Genomic DNA, 19,719 nt, shown 5'->3' on the forward strand with positions numbered 1-19,719 from the left:
ATGCATCCATACATTGATAATTAATCATTTCAGTTGTTTTCTCAAGATCTCATCTTATTTTTCCCATAATCACAGAATAACAAAACTGGTATCCCATTATAACAGATCAATTGAGATAACACAGCTTGTTATCTCATTAAATATGACAATTTTATGGTGATCTAGAAAAACAAAGCAATAGGCTGGTCACTGTGACAGGCCAGACCATGACATGCTGCCATTGCCCTCACTAATGAGGTAAGCTGGGTCTATTTCTATGTTTGTTTCGAGCTTTTAAAACTCTGGGGATACAAGTTATGAAATCAGATGTCTAGTGGAGATCTCAAGAAAACAACTGCAATGAGCTCATTATCACGTGAAAGCTGAGTAAATAAGATGCATGTCTGCTTAGGTCTTCCAATGTAAAGAAGTCATGGCCACATCATACTTCTGTTAATATTTCAGAATTTTTTTTTCTCTCACAAAACTGTCTGACAACATTCACAGCAGGCGCTTATGCAGATTAATGGTGTGTTTGTGTGGCCCCTCTGTTTTTGGAAATAAGAAAATATGGTCTAAATGTAGAAAAAAAAACACCTGGGGTTCAAAATTAATGATCTCTTTCCAATAATAATGCTTCCAAATAGTTTTTAGTTTCAGTTTTAGGCTGCAACAATAAATCAATCTTTATTATATAGCGCCAAATTGCAACAAACATTTTCTAAAGATGCTTTTACAAACACAGCAGGTCTAGATTCTACTTTATGTTATATTATCAACAAATACCAAACATCAAGACAGGATAAGATCCAGTCCGAACTTACAGGCAGGACTCAGTCTGATCTCATCTTAATCCACCATGAGCAGAGCACTTTGTACTTTACAGCCGCAAGGACAAACTTCCTTTAACAGGCAGAAACCTCCAGCAGGACCAGACTCATGTTAGACAGACATCTGCCTCGACCGAGTTGGGGTTGTAAAGAGGGATAGAGGAGATAAAAGGAGAGAGAGAGAGAGAGAGAGAGAGAGAGAGAGAGAGAGAGAGAGGAGAGAGAGAGAGAGAGGAGAGAGAGAGAGAGAGAGAGAGAGAGAGAGAGAGAGAGAGAGAGAGAGAGAGAGAGAGAGAGATGATAGCGGTGAGACGGATAGCAGTAGTTGTAGCAGCTAGAGTCTGGGATGTCTAAGGCAGCGACTCAGAGGAACCTACGAGACAAGGGAGCTCAGGGACTCCAGAAATGTCTATGGTTGGTAACTTTAATGAGAGTGGGGACAGTTAAAGTAAGCTATGGGGGGGCATAACTAAGAGCTGGTCCAAGCCTGAGCCAGCCCTATGAAAAAGAAAAAACATCACATTATTTGTTCGTGGAACTTAAAGCCTTGACTGCTGTTGAGAACAATAAAACTGTTTGTTGATACAGTGTAACACACCTATTCTCTGCTGTATTTACATATCCTACACCATCCTCTCTCCTCATCACTCCGTATATGAATTATGTAGCATTACTGATGTTGTCTTCAGATGTGTTTCTCGCCTCAGGCAGTGAACACCATGCAAGCCTGCTCTGTATTTGTTTTCCTTGGTGTAAGTTTTTTTTTTCGTTTTCACTTCCTCAGGAACATACTTGACAAACGAGGCCAAAGGAGCGGACGACGCGCCCGATGCCGACACAGCCATCATCAACGCCGAGGGCAACCATGCGCACGCAGAGGAAAAGAAAGAATACTTCATTTAGACTGCAGGGGGGGCTGTGCTGCTCAGCTCCTTCCTCCCTACTCCTCTTTCAATATCTGTATCTTTCTCTCTCTCTTTCTCTCTCTCTCCTCTCTCTCTGTCTCCCCTCGTTTTCTCTGCACCTCTCAACACTGCCCCCGCTGGTCAATGAGAAATCTGCAGGCAGTCCACAGATGGAGAGGTTCCCCGAGTGTTTTCCTGTGATTGCCTATTTTTATTTTTTAGCCCAATTCTTTCATTTACATCTTTATTTCTCTTTTGTTTTCTCTGCAGCCAGTGTTCACGGCAGCTTGAACTTTCTCCCTTTTCATATTTTGTTCTTCATTTCCGACATGAATGCCTGGAAGTCTGTATATCTACCATGTCTGCTTCTTACATGAGCCCTTGTTTCCCCCTCCAATCAGACACGTACTAGATCCTCCTTTGTTCACACACGGCCACAAACACATATCATATCTCACATCAACACGGTGCCTAAAAACACAGACGCCATTGAACTCCTGTCAATGCCTTCATGTATCGTCTGTCAGTTGCAATGTAAATGCTTCTTCTTCTTCTTCTTCTTCTTCTTCTTCTTAGATGGTTCACCAACCATCGTCTCATCGCTTAGCTCACGGCTTTTGATTATGCATCGCGTCTTTTTTTATTTGAATGAAGATCTTTGCTGTTTACGCCTTATACATGTCTATCACACTGAATATGGTACTTTTAGATGCTCCACCTCCCCCCGAACGTCGCCCCCTCTCTAAATAGACTTGTAATTATTGACCCTTGTAAGATAAGAAGAAGGTTTTGTGTAACACTGTAGCAAGGTTTGTCAGATAAGTGTATAATATGATTTTGTTTTCCTTTTAGGGTAGGGGTAATAAAGGGTTGTGTGGTATTGTTTAGAGCAGAGAACACACACACACACACACACACACACAAACACACAGAGATACTAGGTCCATCAAATAAACTCAATCAAGTATATAAAACCATTTGCTAAACCTGCTGTCACAATGTACTTTTGTCTGTATATTCCTGCACTGTCCAGGCTGCAGTTTTTAGCAAAACACCACCACCTTCAGCTCACAGTAGGTCGTGATTCACAGAAAGGGTTCAGGTGTACAGAAAGAGTTGATCTCCTCACTTTTAAAAGTTGTACAAATTGTATTGAAATGAGTTTGGCTTTTCTCTTTGAATTATCTTGTTTTTGTTTCCGTCCCATTGGGATCACTTTAAGGCTTTAGCAGCCCCGGGTATTGTACCATTAAGAGTTTAAGTGGGACTAAAAAAGGTACACAGTTACAGTATGTATAGGAAATTTGATGTTGAATTAATTTGAATTCTTTGAATAATGTAAGTTTGATTGATACCTCTTGTAAGCTTGAGGTCCAGGCAGCTTTCTAAAGTGGTTTGTGCACAAATGTCTGTTAATTTCCTGGCTAACAGATAAGCATCCAATCATAGTATTACTTTATAAAACAGTAACGACATCCGTTTGACTTCTCTTTTTGTTGGTATCACCACCTCCAAATTTTTAACAATGCATTTGAGCTGCCAACACGTGGTTCAATCCAATCTCATAAACTCAGTTTTATCACCCCCAATGAACCGGACTCTGGTTTCCATTTGATAGAGTGTTATAGCTAAAAAAAAAAATTAAAAAAAAAGAGGAACTAGGGAGTGAGTGTCGGGCCATAGATCTGCATGGGCCTCCAAAAACTGACGACAAACAGAGAAGCACAAACGACTGAATGAGTAACTGTGTTCCTTTGCCAACAACCAGATCGCCTTGAGAACGGTTCTTCTATTCACGCTGGTAGCAGAAAAGCAACAAGGCTGTCACTGATTCAGTTCTTGATTTAAAAAAAAAAAGCAGTGCATCTTTTTAAAAATGTTAGCTAAATTATGTTTTTTAAAGAAAAAAAATGTCTCTAATGTTTTTGGTTTAATGGTTCTACGCTCCCTGCTGTATATTGTGTCTGCTCAAATGTGGTTGATTGTGAAAATTTGCTGGTAAAATTCTGGATTCCCTCAAATTTGTATATTAGCCACTTTATCTTCATAGTTTTTTTTAATCATTTTTCATTGCATAATTCTTATTAGGAAACTCTGAAACCAATGTATTTTTTGTTTTGGCACAAGGCATGTATATAATGTGTGAAAACTAAACTTTGGTAATATACATTGGCATGTTTTCGTTTGGTTCTTTTTCATGTTTAATTTATTGTAACTGAAGAATTTTACACGAGAACCACGAGGAAAGTATATATTGGTTTTGTTTGAAAAGTTGTGTTAGTGGCTGTTTGGTGCTACAGATGGGAAGGATTTGAGTTGAACAATGATTAACATAAAACACAGAAGAAAAAAATGAAGACTCTCAAAGACAAATTGGAAATGAAATGCATTCAAAGACATAATTCCTTCATTTCTGAAGCAATGAAAGTTTCCCCCGCACAAAGAAACTTCAACACATACTTGTAAACAACTTTCTTTTCATATATCCCTGCCGTTCATCTTTTGTTGGTTTGCAGGAATGCGTCTGATTTCCTCTCCTGTGAAGGGGCGATGAACACTGTGGCCTCTGGAACTTAAGACTTAAAGGCAAGGCACTAATCTGCTAAGAGGGAGCAAATTATTACCAAGGGCAATAAAACAGTGGGCCCAGCTGTCTCCAATTCGACGGCCAATTTACAACATTATGCAAATAAGGTCAGCGAGTAAGGTCTTTCTCTGCGTCAGAACTCGAGCACTGCTGGAGTGAGTTTGGGAATCATTAGATCGATCACTTCGGTTTGAGGCCTGTCACCTCTGATGTAGACTTTGGGTTGCATATTACATTTTAAGTAGGTGGATTATTTGCTTTTAAAATGCAGAAGCTTTGCCACAGTTTTCATATCTGACAGTTTTAGTGCACTTCAATCATCATACCTTTATTACCAGGTTACCACAAACAGTAGATCCAAGCTGAGGAGTTCTGTCCTGGCTCTGGTCTTTAGAAACCTCCGTGTGTATAGATCCATATATCACAATGATGTAATGTCTTTTTACTTTCTATTTAGCTCTTTTCATTGTGTCTTAATTTTAATGATGGTGTCAATCTTTTTATTTTAATTTGCTCCATGTGTATCCATCTTGAAGAATGAGCAAGCGGTCGAATCTGTTTGTTGATTCTGAAGTCAGAGAAACAGGCTGTTTTCTGTTTTGTATCAGACGAACACTCATAAATAACCAGGTCACGCTGATGAGTCCGGGTTCACGTTGGAAATGAAACAGGTGCCATTTACTGAATTATGCACTCTGATTAATTTGATGGATATTCCTTAGTAAATGGTGAATGTGTTTTTTGTTTGTCTTTCTGAAGAACCACGTGTAAATATCTGTTTTGACACAACAGTAATGAGCTAATTTGCTGCAAATGGCTTTGTATGATAGTTAGACCAAACCTGAATCTTTTTTAATTTGTTGTTTTAACAGCCTGGCACATACCATCATGCACTATTTTACTATGATAGCCTGTAGCTCTGTGACAGCTTGGGGTCAGTTATCAGTCCTTTTTCTTTTTTTTATGGTTGAAACTAAGCTTTAAACTTGTTGCCTCTTTACTCACCAACACACAGTGTATCTGTTATATCTGATATCTGGATAATATCAATAAAATCATGGGCCTCTAATTTCATTATTATGGCAATATACAGTATTGTTAACATAGTTGCAGTGCCCTGTTGGACTGATGTCTTTGGTGTACATGCGATTTTTTTCTTTGGTGTACAAGGGGAGTGGTTCAGCTAAGGTTGGTTTTTCATGCAGATCAGGAAGTGCAATGCTGGCAGGTGATTGTGCATCGATTTTAAAAAAGTCTGGCACATGTTGAAACATAAAGATCTCCTTTAATTTAGTATTAAGTAGATAAATTCAAACCTTTTTATAGATGATATCTCAAGATCACAAGTTGGTTACTTCTGTTGGTATTCATAGAGCCCCTGGAGTCCTGCAGAGGTAATCATTGTTATCTTGTGCGCAAAAGTTATCTCGTACATGTAAGATAAGTTGTTGGGGAATGTGTCATTTTTGGTCCAATATGCCGATTATTCTGGTAACAACAAAAGCATACAAAGTATCTCACAGTCACCAAGCTGGAGAAACAACAAGCTAACTATGGGCTTTTTTGTATAGCTAACTGCATTGCTACACTGCAAGGATTAATAATAGAGCTATGATCTAGCCAGTTAAGTATAGCGTAACAGGCTGCTATTACTCTACAGTCATCTCAAAGTGTTAGATATTAGAATCACAGGTTCTCTCAATATACCAATTGAAAAAATAACACTTTCACCTGAAAAGAAACTGACCTATGTAGTATATGTTAGCGGAGCATATGACGAATCAACACAACATGGGGCATACCCGTCAACTCCGCCCAGCAGGGGGCTCTCATGTTACACACAAAACACAAGTCCCATATAAGATATATTAACTGTTATTGAAATAGCACAAAATAAAGTATTAAAAACTGACAAAAAAACATTAAAAACAATATTCACACAATCAAAAAAGCTAAATACTGTCAAATGATGCCATTTAATGCAAAAGATGGTAATTGGTGGCAGGTTGGACCATGCCCATCACTGTATTTAGACAGTTTAATAAGTTGTGCGTAGTAGATAATTATCTTGTGCACATAAAATAGTAATGGGGGCAAAAGATACTTTGGTTGTCAGCACATTATAAAGTATCTTGCGCACACAGGAAAATAATGGTATGCACAAGATATCTAGCTTGCTGGCACAATACAGTAACTTGTGCACACATGACAATAACTTGTGGCCTAAAGATAAGAAACTTGTGTGCAAAATACATTAACTTGTGTGCACAAGATAAAAGATATTATGTTATAGTTTTTCAGTGGCTCCGTAACCTTCTCAAAGTCCAAATTGCAACTACTCATTTATGGTCGAACTTCCTCTCCAGCTATGAATCCAGTTATCTTGAGGTGTCATGTTTTTTACTCAAGATTTATATACTTATTCTTTAAACAAAAGTTTTTGTTATTTGAGAATAACACTATGATGAACGTTTGATCATGAAACCATAGAAGTAGAAAAATAACTGGAAGTATAGCCATTAGATTATGTAGTTTGCCCTTTTTCACTATCAGTTGCCTTTGTGCACATTAAATACATAAAGTAACTCAGTTCAAGTGGTTATTTATAGAGATTTATCATGTTTTCATTCTCAGCTACTAATAGATTGATTATTCCCTTCTAGTTGATTTAAACTGCAGCCATCAATAGCAGAATCAGATGTTAGAGAAACAGGCTCCCAGGACTGACATCACTCTCTTATGACATAACACTAAATCAGAAGCTTCCTGTTGAGCCTGGCGTCTAACTTTAACTCAGAAAAGGGAGATCAGAACATTCTTGGACACATATTTGAGAGTTGTTCATCTGTGCCTTTTGACTCTGCACCTCCGGTCTGCTCGTTCACTCCTACTCCTCCTCCTTCCTGTCTGCTTCCTTTGAAAAGGAATGAGACAAGTTAAAGAGATTGGGGATTTTTCGAAGCATGTCCAAACTTCACTTACTGATACTTTATTATGTATTCATGCTGCAGCAGCCTTATTCACCAGACTGCACCATCCAGAGAATATTCAGAGGGTTTGGTACGCAGACACACATGCTCAACGCTAAATGTCATTTTCAGGAAATTAGAGGCCCATGTCAACTAAAAATATCAACTCTTTTTTTTTTTTATTTAACGGTGATTGTTTACATTTTGTTTTGACTGTTTTTTGCTTTCCATAGCAGTGATGATAGCTTGATATCGCCCGGTCCAGTCTTACCTGGCCTCCTCTTTCTGACCCTCCACATGTCTGTTCTGTACACTTTGGCTTCAGTGCATTTCTTTGTTCCTCTGCAATATTGACACTAGAATCAATCAGCCCAGTCCCCATATTATCACATCGATAACAGTGACATGTGACACAGTCGCATCTAGTGATGTTTTCTTTTCTTTTATATCTTTTGTTTTGCATCTCAGGAATATGTTTCATTTAGAGATTTTTTTTTTTTTTTTTTGGAGTGTTTTTGTTTGTTCTCTGTCTTAAATTGGGGACTTGTGAGCACTTCTCACTCTGCTTTGTCCCTGGATGCTGACACCATGTATTTTGTTGAGTTTAAGATGATCACAATGTTAATAAAATTATTCAGTGATTCTTCAGTAATTCTGTCATTTTGCTGTCTTTGAATTATGAGAAGAGTTTTTTTTTTATTGACTACTGACTGAAACATTTAGAAATATGCTGCAAATAATCAAGAGTTTGAAGAATGATAGAAGCTGTGTTTGTACACACTGTTATGATTTCAGCTTATGGTGTGTGAGCAGTTCAATGCTTTTGTCGCTAATGTTTCTGTTGTAGCAACACACATCTTTATGTACCAGACTTTAGATGGAGGGATCACTCACCAAATACAAAATATCCACAGTGGAGGTCAGGATTAGAGCTGTAGACTCACGTTAGATCAGCTTCTGATGTACTTTGGTGAAACAAGGAGTTTCATATCAAGCTGTACTGAGAGGGCTTGATTCGATATATAGCACCGTAACCGAGGTGTTTCTCTCCCATCGTCTGTGGGATTTCTTATATTTAATTTAGAGGTTCGTTCTCATGTATGGAATTTAAACTGTTGAATAAATAGTTGCCAAAACATCTGTAAAAGCCTCATTCAGTTTTTTTTAATCATCACTCTCCCTCTGGAGACCTGTCAGTTGCTATGGTTACATGTGCAATTTTTCTTCAACCCAGTTAAATTCTGATCGGAGATTCTAACTTCACTGTGGACGCTAACTAAAGTGATTCAATTAAAACACGCATGCACCTGCATCAAGTATTTGATCAAAATCAAACCTTTCTGACATGCACAGAAGACGCATACACATTGCAACTCTGCAGCAGCCTTCACTATACCTCTGTACGTACACATTGGACTCCACAAGTGTGTAGTGTTGGCATTACGGCACTGTGGAAATCCATATAGACACACACACAGCGCCTTGCCAGCTCCAGCACATTGCCACCATCTTCCGCCAAATATGCCTCTGTAAGTTCGACCAACAGCAAAACAACTTTGCCCTTCCAATCTGCCTCCATGCATCACACACGGGGCATAAATATCCCACCTTGAACTGGTGATGTGTAAGAGCCTAGAGTTGTTCCACTGATTTATTGTGCCAAAAAAAAGAAAAAAAGGTTGTTGCTGCTCCATACTGCTCATCTGCTCCCCCCTTGCTTTCATTCTCCTCTCTCACATCTGTGACTTCATGGATTCTGAACTTTTTTAATCGAGACATTGAACAATCTAGAGTCAGCTGCCCTCACTACCCACATACAGCTATGCGTTCTCCTCCAGGGGGAACATTAAACAATGTATACTTGAGGGCGCCACTTAAATTGAAAATCTCACCAAAGAATAAAAGTCAAAACTTGCTAACAACAAAACATGGAGACAGTGGAGGAGGTATTGATCAGAGGCAAAGTTGAAGGCAGAGGAAGTCTGTGAGGCCATTAAAATCATCACATGTGGATAGCGAATTCCTTTTTCTAGTTATGAAAACAAGAAAACCTAGGACAGTCCCTTCTGATTCTTTCAGATTTTCCATTTTCAAAAGTTTTCTTCGTCTGTGTTTTTGGTGGTCTGGCTTAAACTGGTGGCTATACTGCTCAACACTGCCCCCACCATTTCTGGCAGTACTGCAACGCTTGGTACAAACCTGTGAGTGTTTAGAAAGCATGCAGTAACACAAACAAAATCATTGAAATCAGATACATCAATACCAAATGTATATCAAACATAGATCATAACTCAGCCGAACAATTTTAGCCCAACCAGGACTAAACAATAGGATCAGGTTTTCACAAGGCTACTGATCCCATTAGCAGTCGGCATAAACCTTCCTCCTCAATTGAAAAGAAATTATATTAGAATGAATAAATAATGAACTATATTATTATTATTATATATATATTTTTTTAATATTACTTATATATATATATATATATATATATATATATATGTTATATATTTCTGTGTTGTATATACATATTATTAATAATGTATTAGAGTGAAGCAAATCAAATCCAAATTAATTGTCAATACAATAAAATAAATTAAAATAAAATAAATAAATAAATGATTCAAAAATAAATAAATAGTCTTTCTAAATTTAGAGATGATGAAACTTCTGCTTTGGAAAATTGTTCTCAAAAGAATACGTGCCCACTCACTGGGTGAAATGAAAAAACAATCACAAGCAAGGACATATCTTCATGAATTTTTACACGCAAGGTTAATCCATGTTGCGTTCAAACTCCCCTGTCTTCATGCCAGTGGTGTTGTTGGTGTTCTGGTGTCTGTCATTGTTATGTTGAGGAAATGTCTGTGAAGGTTCTCAAGTCATCCAGGTCATGGAAATTCTAAGCTTGATCCAAAAAAGGAAACTGGACTCGGTAGACATTTTTGAAGACCTTTCACCTCTCCTCTGAAAGGCTTCTTCAGTTCTGGTTGTTATTCTACTGTTATGTGGAGTCTTTTAGCTGTTGGTGGTGAGGTATTTTCCTGAATCAGTTGGCAGTTTTTACAAGGCTGTCCTGAAAATATGGCTTGACCTGTGTTATTCTGCCTAGAAAGTACTGAAAGTAGTCCCGGTATTTGTGAATAGAGTTGAAGACGAATTGGGAAATTCAGTTTTTATTAATGGCCTCTTAAAGCTGGGGTTGGTAATCTCGGAAAACCAGCATGAAATTTGAATGTAGCTTTTCTTCATGACTCCGTCTAACCCCTCCCCTCCTCCCTCGGAGCTCCTCCGAAACGACGCCCCCCCGCTCACAAGCACGAGCGCCGCTGACTTGCGACCATATGATGGTGACTGATTCAAACCGGTCGTCACCAAAACATTATCATAGTGAAAGTTAAAAACACAAACAAACATGGCTGCTGTTAGTACTCACAACTGTCATGCTAGCATTATCCAGTTGTACCGATGACACGATATCAGGAGAAAAGTTATAACACATATAAAACTGTAACAGCTCTACTGTTTGTTAAACGTGTTCAGTGAAGATGCTCTTAATTCCTACAGTGTTGACGGTTAGTGAAGGCATCAGGAGAGGTGTAGAGTGTGTGAGTGGGAGAGAGGAGAGACAAGAGGAGAAGTTCTACATTCATTCAATCATTGATTGTTGCTTTGTTGGTTGGTGTGATCACGGCCGACAGTGACCGGTTATTACAGATCAACGTGTTCACGAATCGGCTCGTCATCCCTACAGCGTCCGGACGGATGCTACGATACATGTACATTTTCTGTAGGACTTACTAAATGTCATTAACTGGTGGTGAGAGCTTATTAGACTCTGATCCGGACTACAGTCCTGAGCAAACCACCTCATCGGGTCAGAGGGGACAGGACTGAGGTGGAGCGAGAGGGGCAGTAAATAGAGTCAGGGGAAGCAGGGGCTGGGGACGGGGACTCGGAGGAGTGCACGCCGGGGAATTGTACGCGCAGGAGGCGTGCAGAACGGCAGGACGGGATTTGAATGGTTTAAAATTTTGGCACCCAAAAAACGGTGATTGGTTGGTGTTTTCCCAGGTTTACTCCGGCTGTAGATAGCAGCTTTTTGTCACTCTTTTTTTAAGAACACATTATGTATTGATTGCCATCAGGACATAAAGATCATTTTAACCAATATGACAAAAAATTTATCTAAATCTGATTACCAACCCCAGCTTTAATGGTTAGAAATACACTTTATGGATGATCGTTCATATATTAACAAAAACTGTTTAAAACCTGATTAAAAATGTTGGTAAGTATGCCACAACAATGGTTCAGCGTTATGTATAGTTCCTGCAAGTTTTCCTGCAGCTTTAGATTCTGCAATGTTTCACAGTAAATCCATAAAACCGACACTTTTAAGCATGCATCGTGTTATGGTGCAATAAGTATATAAAGTCAGCATTTGTCCACTTGTAAAAGCCTTAAGCACTTCAGACTTAGGGTATTGGCTGGGGATATGGAGGTGGTAAAGTGAAAATCCTTTAAATCTTGACCATGTGACATTATATCATTTCTGCTCCGGCAGCGTCAGAAGAGTGAAAATGGTGCATAAATGTACAAAAAGATGGAGGGCATAAAGAAGGATGTAAGAGCATGAAAAGGGAAGAGAGTCAGGCAAAGTGCAGATGTGACTGAGCCTGATGGACAGGAGGGAGAGGTATCCGCCTCTTTCAGTGAGTCAGAGGATGATGACTGAGAGGGGGAATTAAGTAATGGCAATAAAATGTCATGTTAGTGTGAAGAAAGCAGGCGAAATAAGCCAACCTGTCAGGAGTAAATGCTGCCTGCACAGGGATGCATTTCTGTAGCTCAGGTGTGATGCTTCACCTGATCTAAACCTCAATTACAACTCAATCATTCAGAGCAGCTCGGTGGAAAACCAGACAGAAATTGCTTTAACTGCCAAAATTGTGTGTTCTTTGATCCACTTTTATTCTCAAGCAGATTCCACAGCCAACAAAGCATCTCTATTCCCCTGGAGAGTAATGTGTAAACTTTCCTGAATTTGCCAAAAGTTCTTCTTTATATTACAGTACTCCAGTTTCATTTGAAGTTATGGAAAAGCAGAAGAGGACAGATGGGAAAGACAGGTGGGACGACAGGCAACAATGGATTTGAAGCCATGCAACGGATGAATAGCATGCAGCATAGTCCACTGAGCTGTCACGAAAATCAAACCAACGCTGTAATATAGCACCCTGTCAAAATCATGCTTCACGGCCAATCACATCCTAAATGTAATGTTAAAGTGAGTTTTTCAGCTTTATTGCCTGAAGAAAAGGTATTCTTCTCATCAGAGCAGCAACAATTAAAGTACTTTAACTCATTATCCAGGAACAGAAAGCCTTAGAGCTACGTTTTTTTCTGCAAACACAACCCACCTGAATTTCTTTTCCTTTTCTTGCTCTTGGTTATTTTACTTTCTGCATTAAATATTTGATTTGTCATTACATCCCCCTGTGAAAAGAAGAATGTAATGACAAAGGAAACAACAGTGAAATGCCTTCTCTCAACTCATGACTGACTTCAAGTGTCTCTCCTTATAAAGTGTTTCGCTGACAACGCAAATTTCACAGACATTCACAAAGCCCAGAGGCAAAATAAGGCCCCAGAGGTGTTGTATTAAATTGGCCAAAAGTGTGGTACCTTTAAGTTGCCAATTTTCACTGCCTATGTGAGATTTCCTTCTTTTGTCACGAGCAGTGAAATGACAAGGAAATAAAGCAGTGTGGAAAGCAAAAGGGGGAATATTGATTGATGCATTCATTTAGATTTGTCAGAGAAAGTGTTTTTTAGAATGAAGAATGGTCCACCTCTTGGCCATGCAGCAAGTTAAAGTGTCTGGAAATTTAGCTTGAAAATGTCAAAAAGTATGTGAGACATTAAAGTTGGGAGTCTTATTAATCATTCACAAAAAATCTAAGTGAAGGAAAAACTTCAAAACTATAAGAAAACAGATTATTTTGCTCTTTAGACCTTTCTTCAAGATTTAGAAGGAAGAGATCAAGTTTTCAGATTGATTTAGCATACCATATAACATTTAGCTAATGCTTTTAAAGCAATTTATCTAGCTATTTGCACAATACATGGTGAGTTATACCCTATCATATCTATATCATAGTAAGCAGTTAGCACATACACCACGAGCTACAATATCTCTTTTTGTTCACAAAGCTTTTAGCAAGTGTTAGCTTGTGCTGTTTTATTATGCAACTTAACTTTTCGTAGTTTTGCTCATCAACAGCCAACAAAACTTCAGCAGGCAAAAATGGGAAACTGGCTTGACAACATTGGTTTTATATTCATTAGGACAATGTTCCTCCATCTCCTCCCGATGTGGGAAGCCCTCGGTGGGTGCTGACATATCATGCCGGTGGTGCTAAGGCATGTCCAGGTACAAGAGCAGCAGTATTGATGTCACAACTCTTCCACTATCCAAAGTCCACATTCAACCTACCGATACTGGTTGGTACAGTTCACAGCAGGACAGATTCTGCTGAATAATTGTCCTTGTGTTAGTGGAAATTAAGTTTTCTCTTTGTCTTTGTCTTTGTCAAATCCCCTCTTTTTATCATCAAATAACTGCAACTCATGAATGTGCTTTATTTTCACATTCACCTTATGAATGCATTCCCCCAAAATTGGTAGTCTATTCAAGCCCCCTCTGGTCACTCTCACTGCTCTGCCATGCCACCACAGTGAGTCTCACTGCCCTGCACCTGCTGCACTCAAACTTTCAGCCTCACTACCTCTTCAGCAACCCCCTGCAGGCTCCAGGTATGGGGTTTAAGATATCATGTCATCACTCCTTCATTTTCTGCATGTAAAATAAATTTGCATGGAGTGATAAAGTCAGAGCCCAGATGCCAAACACAAGGTCCTGCTGCAAGGAAAAGGTTTTTGACTCATGTCACGTTCACACCACTAAATGTGAACAAGTTCAGATTTTTCAACTCTTGCGAATTCATTCGCATGCAAAATTCTCTTCACTCAATTTGCACTATTTCGGCAACCCGAACTCGTGTCTGTCTTACATTGACTTTACATTTAATTCACATTTTTGCAAATTATTTTATTTGTGCTTGGTGTCAACCCATGAAAGATTGTTGTACTTAAATCAGGATAACTCATCGCTTTTACTAAAAGCTTGCTTGAAAAAAAAGTATTTATTTTTTTGTTTAACCCATGTCCAATCTGTTGTAATGGAGGAGACGAGTTTTAAGACTTTTACTGCAGTCAGTCACCTTTTCCTGTTCTCACCTTGTTGAATTTATTGCATAATTTACCTCTTCAGCTGAGCATAACTATCCTAAAGTCAAACCCAATATCTGTTAACTTGACAGAGACTGACAATATAGCTGTTTAAAGATCATTCCAAACACTTTTTGGATGCTAATTGTAACGAACATTAACCTTCAATTATTTAGTTAGAGGGCTACTTGGGTTTGTGCTGTCTACGGGCTTTAAATAATGTACATGTGGCCAACTGGATTCAAAGCTGGGATCCAATGATTATATAACAGCCAGCAGAACAGAAAAATAGTCAATCTTTCTATTAATGTAAAACTGTAGACGTATATTGTGAAGTCTATAAACTGCTCTTCAATCCCCTGGTTGAACTTTGTGAGAAGAAGTAAAAAAGAGTAAAGAAGAGGACTGCAATTAGAAAGACGGACCTAGATTGATGTGCAGGGGGAAAGAGAGAGGGAGCTGATACAGTATGTCTCTATTTTTGAAGGCTGCTGCACAAAGGGCTGTTTAAGATGAATGGTGCCCCCTCCACACACGCACACACACACACACACACACACACACACACACACACAAAGATACTCGTTAAGTGTCACTCTCAGAATGTGCCATGGTTCCGAGCCTCACACCTGCCCAGTGCTGTCAGTCTGCCAGCTGTGAGAGCTGGAGCTGTCTCAAAGGTATCATCCGCTCCATATGCAAATACACTCCCCCTCTTCTTTATGTCCCACGTCTCTGGTCGCTTCCTTTCAGGCCTTCAGTTGGAGCCACTTCGTTCTATCCTCATATCAATCCCAAGCTCCCCCTTAATCGCTTTCCTCCTCCGTCTCACCTGCCCTCGACACGGCCTCCTTGACTCATCTCCTCTTTTCTTCCTCATGCCCCTCCTCTGCAGCATCCTCTGAAGCTAGGTTTCACGATACTTTGCCGGATGACTCACTTTTGGAGGAGATCGACCAGCGAGGAAAACAGAGATGTTAGAATCCTTTGATGTCCGGTAATTGTGCTGACCTCTTGTAGCCACACAAGCACACGCACCTGAGGATGACCTGTTTGTTTCGCTTCAAGATACCATCAGAGAGAATTTGAACAGAAGAAGTGCTTTGATGTCAACAAACTTTTACTTTGAGGGAATTGTCCCCACATGAGCTCATGAACACACAGAGATCTTTAAGAAACACCACTTTGACTTCTCTAAAGTTCAGGTTAAAAAAAACAGAGGTGAGCTGACAAGTGACCTCCAGTTAAGATGCTTTATAGACATGGTCACCCCATGTCAAGGAGGCATGCTTTTGAACAAAATACAAAGAATACCAAGAGCAAGAGAAGTCTAAATGTTCAAGTCTAATACAAACAAGCAGATGAGACACCATTTGAAATGTCCTGACCAAACTAGAAGGTAACCTGGAATTATTGATGGTGTCGGTGTTCAACTTGGGCGATGACCTTCAAATTATTGAACAAGTTTGTCAGATAATACAACAAAAAAATACAAACTCACATTTGGGAAAAGAAATTAGAATTTTGACATAATACTCTATATTATATAATATATACTCTAATATTATATAATTATTAATATTACATCATATTATGTCATACTGCATTACTATTGGTTACTGCAACTGATCATGGTACTATTATACAGTGCTTTTTACTATTCTCTTATCTTCATACAGTCATTATATACCCATATTTATTTGTTATATTGCTTAATCTGTCATAACCAACCATAATCACACCAAATCAAGGTGTCACTACTGAATCATTTTAATACTGCCTGCAATTAACACGATTTAAACCATTTGTAAAATTTGTATATATCTTAAATCTGTATTCTTTTATTTATCTATTTTTATTTTTACTTATTTAAACATATTCTTGATTGTATTTATGTCTTGGTTGCTGCAACAACCAAATTTCCCCACGGGGATCAGTAAAGTAATATCTTATCTTATCTTTCTCGTCTGTCCTCCTCCTCTTTATGGGTTGACATCAATCCTGGGTACGACCAATCACAACCATTAACCCAAATGTGGGTGTGTTTGATAAGACAAAACATACTGAGGGTAAGTTTTTGATGCTAAATCATGGTTTGCTATCCGTTTATGTATCAAAGCCTTTGTAAGGAACTTGTGTTGATTTTGATGACCCCTGAGGACAAAGCAGCACGCCTAACTTCTCTGCAAAACTTGTCCGTACAAGTGTAGGGAGGGTTTTCTGAAGAAAAGTCTCACTTTGAACATTCATTCTTAAAAATATCAACAAAGGCTGTTTCTTCAGCCTTACTCCTTCAGTCCTGGGGGGTTTCTAACCATGTTGTGATTCCATTTTGCATAATGACTTGCTCACTTTATATTATCCCAAACTTAATAACTAGTTTATAAACCTCACAGGAGTTCAATTGAAGCCATATGATTTGAATGTAGCTAATTAAGTAAACTAACACCACACTTTTTGTTGCTCCAATTGATAGCTATGGATATTCTAAAGCGGCAAATTTTGCCCGTCATTTACACAGACATTCAAATTGTGACTGAGCAGCTAGCAGCTGACTAAATGTGCACATCTCTGGTTGTAGCAACCCATAATGTGTGTTGATAAAACCCTCTGAAAACGGAAAATGAACTAAAGGGTTGAAGACAAAATCACAAACATGGGAGTTTGGAGCCGTGTTGGTTACATAAAATTGGATGTATAAATGATCCCTGAAAGAAACATCCTGTTTTTATAAAATCCTGCTGAAAAATAGTTTATGTGATGAATGGTTCATCGAGCAATTGTGTTCTTAGTTTTGTTTTATTACATTTTGTCTCTTTCATCAATAAAACTATGAAAGATCTGTTAATAAGATGTTGTGGAGGTTGGTGGTTTATGTCATTGTGATGTTTCCAGTCGGACTGCAGCCAGGAAAGTTTAATGAATGATATCACCCACTCTATCCCTTTGTTTCCTGTCCCCCACTACAGATTTCTACACGGTATTGGTATCAAAAACAATGGCAAAAGACCTTCATAAATCCTGAATGAAACATCTTAAAATTATGAAAGATTAAAGCAAGCTTTCCGTGTGAGTCTTTAATCATTATCATCTGCACAGCATTCAGTGTGTTGGCACAGTGTATAAAGTTGACAAAAAGTGGCAGAAGTTTGGACTTTTCATTTCATGTGGGAGAACACATCCATTAAAGCTGACAGGGTGGACATGAAACTAATAGCAGCTGTGCTGTTTCACATCTAAAGTAATAACAACACAGAGCCAAAAGATCACTGTATGTCTGTCCCACTGTGTCTGAAGCTCATTTTGTGTGCGACACCAGTGTAGTAGGAGTATATCACGGTGCAATGTGAGCTTCACCGAGGATCGCAAAGCATTAGTCGGCCTTTGGCGTGGTTGCTGCTGTGGTCGCAGTCCTGCTAATTTATATCTGCTACACAACTAATGGAGGATATAAAAAGCCTGAGGTTTGTCCATTCCAGACGGTGCCTTTTAGGGCCCAGCTCCAAATGATGAGAAAGCTCAGTGTTAAATGAGAGTTTGCAGCCAGTTAGGACGTGCGTGTGTGTGTCTGTGTGTGTGTGTGTGTTTGCTTGCTTGCTTGCTTGCACTGGCGGTCTGAATGGTGGCACCTCATTAAAAAGCTGAAGAGTTTTGATAGCTTATTAGAACAGATAACACTCTCTTTGTAATTTTTGTCTCTATTTCATGCACACAACTACTGTACACACACACACACACACACATACACACACACACACACACACAAACCACACAATTTGCTATCATAGCTGACAGCTTGTGTGTAATTGCTGTACAGAACAAACCAAAGCTCTATATTTCCATCTCTTTTGTTCTGGTCTGTATGAGAAGGACAAATGTGGGCCCCTTTCTTACTGAGCCTTCTACAGGTGCATCTCAATAAAATAGCACATCATGAAAAAAATTCTAAAGCTAAACTTTTAATATTGTCTCTATTTCTTACAATTAAAACACATATAGTGAAGTATTTCAAGCCATTTTTTTTTAGATTTACGATTATGGCTTGTGGTGTGCTCATAATAATCAGAAAATCCAGTATCTCAACATCATTAGAACATTTCCTAAGGCCAATTAAAAAAATGATTTACAATGAGGAAGTGTCCAACTTCTGAAAAGTATGTTCGATTAAACACTTAAGACTTTGCTGGAGCTCCTTGACCATGCTAAAATATGCACTCTGGCTAAGGCTAATTTAACTTATTTATGTCTTTAAGAGTACTTCTATTCCTTTATTTGTATAGATAATATTTTCATTTAGAATTTTTAGATTAGATTTCAGGTTTCTATATTTATTGTCCTTATTGTCTTGTTGTTAAAGCTGGGGTTTGTAGTCAGATTTAGATACACTTTTTTGTTATACTGGTTAAAATGATCTTTATGTCCCGATGGCAATCAATACATAATGTGTTCTTAAAAAAGAGCAAAAAAAAGCTGGAGTAAACCTGGGAAAACACCAACCAATCCCTGCCATCAGGAGCCAAAATATGAAACCAATCAAATCCCCTCCTGCCGTTCTGCCCGCCTCCTGCGGGTACATCTCATGTTTGTTTGTGTTTTTAACTTTCGCTATGATATGATGTTTTGTTGTTTTCTTACCGCTGAGTGAGACATGAGTTGACGTAGTGCAAAACACAAACGATGTGCTGAGGACCGGTTTTGAAACAGTCACTTTCATGGTTGCGAATCAGCGGCGCTCGTGCATGTGAGCAGGGGCGTCATTTTGGAGGAGCTCTGAGTGGAGGGGGCGAGGGGTTAGACGGAGTCCTGAGGAAATGCTACATACACCGGTGTTCCAATCACAACGTTAAATTCCTTGTGTGTGCAAGCTCACTCGTGAATAAAGATTTCTTGATTCTTGATGAATCACTTTCTCAAGTAGAGGATATAAATATATATTTTTTTCACAATATTCTTATTTGTTGGCATGCAGCTGTACTCTGTATCTGAATCTGGAGAACTGTGTTTGAACAGTGTGATAGATAACATCATTATCAGTCACTTGATCAGAGGCATACATCATCTTTTGTTGCTTAACCTAAATCGTATTGCAAAACAGATTTAAAAGTCTCTAGCTCAAAAGTGTCAAAGAAGGGCCAGAGGTAGAATTTGTATGGTTA

The 19,719-nt window shown here is 38.7% G+C and overlaps 1 protein-coding gene across 1 annotated transcript in view; it reads left to right on the plus strand.

Moving 5' to 3' along the window:
* The window catches only part of cadm2a (cell adhesion molecule 2a), a 282,932-nt gene extending 277,557 nt beyond the window's left edge, over window positions 1–5,375 (plus strand). The window contains exon 10 of the mRNA XM_034684257.1: window positions 1,594–5,375. Coding sequence (XP_034540148.1) covers window positions 1,594–1,712 — 119 coding nt within the window. The 3' untranslated portion in view covers window positions 1,713–5,375. The remainder of the gene's footprint in view (window positions 1–1,593) is intronic.
* The last annotated feature ends 14,344 nt before the right edge of the window (window positions 5,376–19,719 follow it).

The sequence above is a fragment of the Notolabrus celidotus genome, chromosome 5 (genome assembly GCF_009762535.1).
Source record: "Notolabrus celidotus isolate fNotCel1 chromosome 5, fNotCel1.pri, whole genome shotgun sequence".
Taxonomy (NCBI): Eukaryota; Metazoa; Chordata; class Actinopteri; order Labriformes; family Labridae; genus Notolabrus; species Notolabrus celidotus.